The 7156-nt window shown below is 30.9% G+C and overlaps 1 protein-coding gene across 1 annotated transcript; it reads right to left on the bottom strand.

The window, feature by feature from the left end:
* Positions 1–478: 478 nt before the first annotated feature.
* Positions 479–4007, bottom strand: MLO3 (Seven transmembrane MLO family protein). The gene is made up of 15 exons (XM_048112873.2): positions 3760–4007; positions 3599–3656; positions 3293–3531; positions 3099–3215; positions 2947–3007; positions 2779–2867; positions 2603–2677; positions 2238–2326; positions 2005–2054; positions 1796–1836; positions 1524–1697; positions 1402–1437; positions 1248–1315; positions 1040–1100; positions 479–937 (listed from the first exon to the last, which is right to left on the bottom strand). The coding sequence occupies exons 1-15, from the start codon at positions 3892–3894 to the stop codon at positions 623–625; spliced, it is 1608 nt and encodes a 535-aa protein (XP_047968830.1). The 5' UTR covers positions 3895–4007; the 3' UTR covers positions 479–622.
* Between the last annotated feature and the right edge of the window lie 3149 nt (positions 4008–7156).

The raw sequence follows: 7156 nt of genomic DNA on the forward strand, positions 1-7156 counted from the left end.
GGTAGAGAGATGAAGAGAGAAAAAAGTAAGAGAAAGTAAAGTAGGTGTGGAAAAATGTGTTGACTTAAACTAAAAAGGGAAATGACACTATTACTATGGAACGTTCTAAAATGACAAAATGACTCTATTACTATGGAACGGAGGGAGTATGTTTTATATTTCAATATCGTAACAGAAAAGGGCCAAAAATTGCATTTCAACCAACTAAATTATACCATTGGGCCATAGATTGGGCCTTAATTTTGGGCCTAGAATAATTACTTGTTATTAAACACTGCGAAAGCTATAGATTGGGCCTCAATAGTCACAAGGAAGACAATTATTACTATTATTATAATAAGAGTATTTTATAGGATTAACAAACAATTGTGAAAGCAAAATCAACAACTAGAAACAAAATTATTCCGTAAAACAAACAAAATTGTCCAGTTTATGGAAAAACAATCTAAAAATTTGATATGTACATACTATGAAGAAATAATTTATAAGCACTACTATTATTGATCAACCATTACTCCTGATCATATGTGTATATGTGTAACTATATATGATAAGTTAAAATTGAATCCATCATCCATGTATTGTTAATCCTATTAACTACCAAAATTAAAAGTTTAAATGGCTATACTATTTGATCCAATCCATGTTGCTTTTGGATTTGACTAGTGTTAGTTTCCTGCGTTTGGATTTCAACGATCTCATCATCTTCATCACTAGAAACAAACTCCGTAAAAGTAGGCGATGGTCGATGGGACGTTGAGGCATCCGTTGTTCCGCTATTGCTCCCATTTATCACCGCCGTGGATGCCGAGTCGTCCGGTGATGAGTGGTGTGGATGATCATTAATCTTTCTCTTGTGCTTCACATTTGCATGCCATTGTTTTAATGCATGAATTGTGTGCTCTTCAAGTATTGCACTTTTATATTTTGAACCCATCTGCAGATTAAAACCTTAATTGTTAAAAATTTGTACTATTAATTAAATACTTTTGTAGTAGTAGTATAAGTTAAAAAAAAAGGAGGTGATTGCAAAATTAACCTGAGTAACAAGGGCATAGAGAGGAAGAGTGATGTAGCTACAAAGAACTTGTACGGTCACCCTGCATTAAATCAATTTCAATGTCAATTTGATTTATAAAATATTAACTCAAAAAAATGTTGAATCAACTACGCAAATTCATGTGTTAAAAAAGTTTTGGGAAATGTAGAAATTCTAATAAATATATTAAAAATCCTTATATACTCACGCTAGTACAATTCTGATAACAAAGATCGCGGCATGTTCGTGGTAGCAGGACTTGATCCCAAATTGCCACTGCAAATTTATGAAATATTATTATTTCATTTAAATAATTTCTCATGAGAAAAGATAAAAATAGTGAATTAGGATAAGAAACGTACTGTGACCCATATGAAGAAGGACAACTCAAATGCATTCTGTCGAAAAACATGAATCAAAGTTAATTATACATAAGTAATTCAGTTTAAAGTATTAATCAACCATAATTATCATCAATCATTACCATAAAGAGGATGAAATGAAGAAGAGTCAAGACGAGTTGGGGCCGTTTGAACCAGAAGAGACTGCTGTCTGGTTGCACCAATGGAGTTCCCTTGATCACTGTGTTATTATTTGCTAATTGCATTGCCATTTTTGCCACTACTATTTCCAATTTTGTTCCCACAAACAGAACTATCTGCATTATTATGTGTAATAATAATAGTATGAGTATTTGTCATTATTTCTATTTCAAAAATAGAAATATGCTTTTTAGAAAATAAATAGTATACTCACGAGTAGAGGTAGAAATGAGACCCACAAGTAGACGTTCCATCCTATAACAATTAATTGATTAATTAGTGTAAATGCTAATGACATACTAGTATATAGAAGAGAAATCGATAAAATTAAATGCTATGGTTACCATTTTAATCACTAAATTTAATCAAACTCTGGCCAGTCATATGAGCATCGAATATGAAATGTAATATCAATGCACTTACCATGTACATCAACCAACAAGAATATAACCACCACCATCCACATCATTGGGCTGTTCACAAATAAAAAAAAATGTCATATTTAGTGAAAAAATGGAAATTATGTCCATATTTTTCAATGGTGATTATTTATGTTTACACTTTAGTTTACAAAACTGGTACTCCAATATTATTTAATATGTTATAAGTCAAATCCAACATAAATTGGTAGATATGATTAAGGTGTGGGTAGTTACTTTATGCCGACAACAGCTTTGAAATCGTCTTCCAATGATCGTTGAATATACTTTCGAAAATTGAATGAATTATTTGTTGATAAATGAGCCTGCATTACAACAATCAAAGTTAGATAAATCATATGCATTTGTTATACAATCACGAAGAGAAACTCATATCTTTGGCATAATTAAAGTAACACGTTTTCGGTAAATTTTGCATTTTTTTGAACATACAGAATCTTAAGTAGTTAGAATGTAGTACCACTCTAAGTCTCTAATCCATGTGCACACTAGTTTTCTAGTCCACACATGTGTCTAATTGAACATCTTGGTATACAATTTCATTAGATATGAATAAACAATAAAATGAAATAAAAACTAACCGAAATAAATCCATGGCGTAGAGTGAAGTAGTCGACTTTTGCCACAGACTTGAAGAACTGTCGGAAAAAACATATCTGCCACAAACCAAAACTAAAATGTGATATTTGAACATAGAAAATTGAATAAAATCTTAAAACTTAAAATTTAAAATCAAAACATTATTGAACATACTTACAATCCAGAGGTGAGCAGAATTTGTAGCAAAACTACTCATATGTCGACGCCCGAATGTCGTCTGTCTTGTATATCGAAATCTCTCTGGATCTATTTCGATACATGTATAAATACTTAATTTACGCCAAATTGAAATGACACATAGTAATGTATATGAAACGAAACCTACCATTTGCTGTTATGTAGTCTATAGTTTGAGTCTCCTTTTCCCAACTTTTCCACCTCTTCATCTATTCATATTAGGCCAAAAATAAACAAATAACTAAATAAGTAATCACATTTATCCATGATTTGGTAGTGTTTAAGTAAGAAATTAAATACCTTAGCCCTTCCTAAGCCCATGGTAGCCAAACTATACACAATCTGCAGAGCTGCTAGCACAAATATGAAGATATTGAGCTGATTCATACCCTCTACCGACATCAATGAAGTCTTCCCCTGTTGTTCCAAACAAAATAAAATTTTAGAAAAAATGAAAATTTAAAGATAACAATAATTTAAAGAGTTAATTAAACCTTAGATCCGCAATAATCAGATGAGTTAGAAGGTGAATCTGCTAGCAATAATCTGTGGTGGTGAGGTTGGAACTGTGGTTTATTTAAATTTGTGAATAATAGATGTTGTGTTGTCTTGGTGTGTGATTGGCTGCGGCATGGGAGCATATAATCTGCAGCTGAGTTTGCTATGCATATTTTGGAAATAGATCCTTGTGTCACTGTCAATATCAGTGACATGAACCCCAATTGCATCAACACTGCACCAAATTGCAACATTAGAGATACAAAGAGAGACAGAGGGAATTGAATTAGGACATTAATTACCTGACTTAAGCTTCTCTATAGCTTCATAAAGAGCAGCCTTCTTATGCTTCTTGAGCCACTAGAATTACAAAAGCAGAGTTTATGTATGTTAAAATTAAAATCATCATAACTTTGATCAAGATCAAGAAATTATAAAGTAGTACTATGAAATAATTACTAACATGGCCAGCAAGATGAATAAGATGTTCGACAAAAATGCCAAGGAAGATGAAGATGAAACAAACTGTTGCAAGAGCCCAAATGGGGGTTTCTTGCAGAGATCGGTTCGCGTCACCGCCACCGTCGCCTCCGGCCATTATTTGTGAGAAAACAGAGTGTGATGCTTCTTCAAATGTTGAGAAAAACACAAGTGCATATATTCCACTAATGCAGACTTGAGTCTTTATAGTTTATGAGAAAAGAAGTTATAGCCAAACTCCAAAGTCTCTAAAGTGAAGGTCACACCTACATGTTACTTTTGACTTGGTAATAATTAATGTACTATCTTTTTCTTTTCAAACAAATTTATTCAATTCTTTGATTGACGCTTACTAGATGAAATTGGCATAATTTACTTTTTTAGTTAATGAAGGGCAAATTTAGGCCATAATTTTTATGCCACACTCCATTTAAAAAAAATTGAATTAGATTAGGGTTGTTTATGTAGAAAAAATAGGCTAAAAAGCAAGGAAAAAATCATATAAACGAGGTTAGAAGCTTTAAGTAAGGGTAAACTTTTTTTTGTTAGGTACGTAGCCATTTCTTCTTAAGAAAAATAGTAATGGTAAATCAAATTATCGGTAATCATGAATGATTGATGCGCATATAATGTTTAATAATGGTTACCCGTTTTTGAATGGAGCATATACAATACATGGTCAATTTACATTTAATACATGACATGTGACAGCTATTGATCACGGTTGCAACTTATTTGAAATTTGGCCTACAAAAATGGTCGAATTTAATTACGTAAGAATGAAACATCCACGACTTTTGGAAAGAGTCATAAAAATGAAACTTTGCCCATGAATTTGTCTAGAACAATTGACTCCATAGAGGTCGGTTCGTCGTAAAATCTTTTTTCAATTTTAGTACTGTATACTTAATTAGTTATGTAAGTAGTAGGAGTAGTAAACATCACTATGATATTATTAGTGTTCACATTGTTAAAATACGAGAAAACATGTGGGAACACCCCATGACGCGTGGCCTTTTTTTAATTGTGTAAAGTACTTTTGTACTGGGTTGCTTTTTTGAATTGAGAGAATCACAATTATGTGAAAAAATGTTATCTACAAATAAAAAGGTAACGAGAAAGGGAAGAAAACAAATGACAAATATGCGTCAGAACAGAAGATGGACAATCAGGTGGCGTTCAGTTGCCATGACTAATTATCATGAGACTATCTATTTTTTTATAGATTATTTTAGTTAAAGGGGAGAGACTACGACTAATAATCATGAGACTATCCATATAGATTAAGTTGTGGGGTCAATCTTATGAACCAAATATGATAAATATTTAATCATGAGATTTAGTCTTGCCAACCGAACACACTTTCAGTGTAGAGTTTCAAAGATGGTCTAGTTGGAAAACAAAAGATATATTTAAACAAAAAAAATAAATTTACACAGAGATATATTTAAACAAAAAAAAAGATTTACAAATAATATTCCATGACAATAATTACAAAAAACTTATACTCCTCCGTCCATAATAGATGTCACACTTTCCTTTTTAGTTTGTCCCACAAAAGATGTCACATTTCCATTTTTAGAAAAAAGTTCTTTCTCACATGAATATAAAAGTTATATTTTCTCTCTCCATTTAATACACAAAACAAAACCTCCTAAAATCTCGTGTCGTGTCGTCCCATAAGTGTGACATTTTTTATGGAACGGAGGGAGTACTACTTTAAGGACATAAAAATTGAGATGCTATTACCAGCGTTTGAATTTTTTTAAAACTAACCATAATTTAGGACGCAAAAGAAAGCGTCTCTAAGTTGACGATAAATTATCTTAATCTTTTTCTTTTTAAAGATGCTTCTATTTGTGTCCTAAATTTTTGTTACGACACCAACAATAAAGACATTTTATGAAGCGTTTATGATATAATTAGAGACACAATTTATCGGCTTTAATTGTATAAAATACATCCTTAGCCATTTTTTTATATTGTAGTGAACTATCTTATTATAAACAAGAGATTTAATGTAGTCTTGTGAGGATTGTTAAAGCTAAAATTGCAAAATGAGCTCTACACGGTAAGAAGTATCTAATGTACATATTCCATGACCATGACAATTAACTTAGTATTGCTTATTAATCTTGAAGCGAATGATATGCATATTAAACACTCTATAGGCTACATTTGAAGTTTATTAAAAAAATCAGAAAAGTGAGAAAATTTATGACATTTTCGGCAGTTGTCCCTTTTATAATTCGCTAACTTGGAAAAATGCTAGGGAGTAGGGACACGTGTCCTGCGAATTGCTGGGAACATTTCAAAAATTCTGATTAATTACTTCGCTAATGCATGTTCTACATTATATATTTTCATTATAAAATTTAAGAAATGAATGTTTAATTTGTTAAGTAGATAGATAAAAACCAAGAGAGAGCGAAAAAAAATAATAAACTAAAAAGTGAATAAAGTTTGAGAGAATCAAGTACGAGAGAGTAAAGTAAGAGTGGAAAAAAATATTACGAGAGAACGGGGAGTAATAATTAATTATGCATGTACTATTAATTAGTTGAGTTTAGAGAGAAAGTACAATATGGGAGCAAATTTCATAAGTAAATAGTCAGAATTTCCACCTCATATTTTGTTTAGAGAATCAAAAAATTAAATGTCACACAATGCTGACTTATTTGACACTATTTGCCTATAATTTACTATTCTGGACTCTAGAGTTCTAATTTCCAAAAGTTATAAGAAATCAAAGGTTTGGTAGAAAAATTCCAAATCAAGTCGTTATACCAAGAAGTTAGGGCCCTGTTCTTGGTAACTTTAATTTTTTGGATAACGACTTTGAAAGGGTCCATTTCCTAGCATGAAAAATTGAAAAATTTATTTGGACGAACTTACGTATATATTTAAGGGCAAATACTGATTTTTTTTTTGTATAAAGCTTGATCAAATTCATATTCATGTACTAGGAGTATAATTTAAAATAGCTGAAAAAATTATGAAATTTAGATTTCTTTGTAATACCTACTTCATAACAAGATAATAAGATTGTTTATTGATGTTTTTCAATCAAACGACATTGTTTTCTTCATAAATAGACGACTTCGTTAAATTTATCGCCAATGTTGTTCACATTCATATGAGTATAATTTTATCAAATAGTTTTGATGTGAACATGTGGTAATTGCGAACAAATCCAAAAATCATGATTATTTCCAACTAATATTTTAAAATTGTGGGATAAACTAGAATTTGATAGAAAAAAATCATGATTTTTTCTAGCAATTTGAATATAATTTTATTATTTTGCTATGAACTTATGATTTAAAAAAAAAATCAATTCACCACTCATCGTTGTTTTTATTTAGATTTGGATACCTTAT

This window comes from Salvia hispanica, chromosome 3 (assembly GCF_029641045.1).
Source record: "Salvia hispanica isolate PSC_SH4W2 chromosome 3, Shi_PSC_v1, whole genome shotgun sequence".
In the NCBI taxonomy this organism is placed as follows: Eukaryota; Viridiplantae; Streptophyta; class Magnoliopsida; order Lamiales; family Lamiaceae; genus Salvia; species Salvia hispanica.

Coding starts and splice junctions, on each gene's coding strand:
- MLO3 (XM_048112873.2), bottom strand. CDS start 3,894: ATGGCCGGAGGCGACGGTGGCGGTGACGCGAACCGATCTCTGCAAGAA. Junction 2,055..2,237: donor AAAGCTGTTGTCGGCATAAA/GTAACTACCCAC, acceptor ATTTGTGAACAG/CCCAATGATGTGGATGGTGG. Junction 938..1,039: donor TCTATGCCCTTGTTACTCAG/GTTAATTTTGCA, acceptor TTTAATCTGCAG/ATGGGTTCAAAATATAAAAG.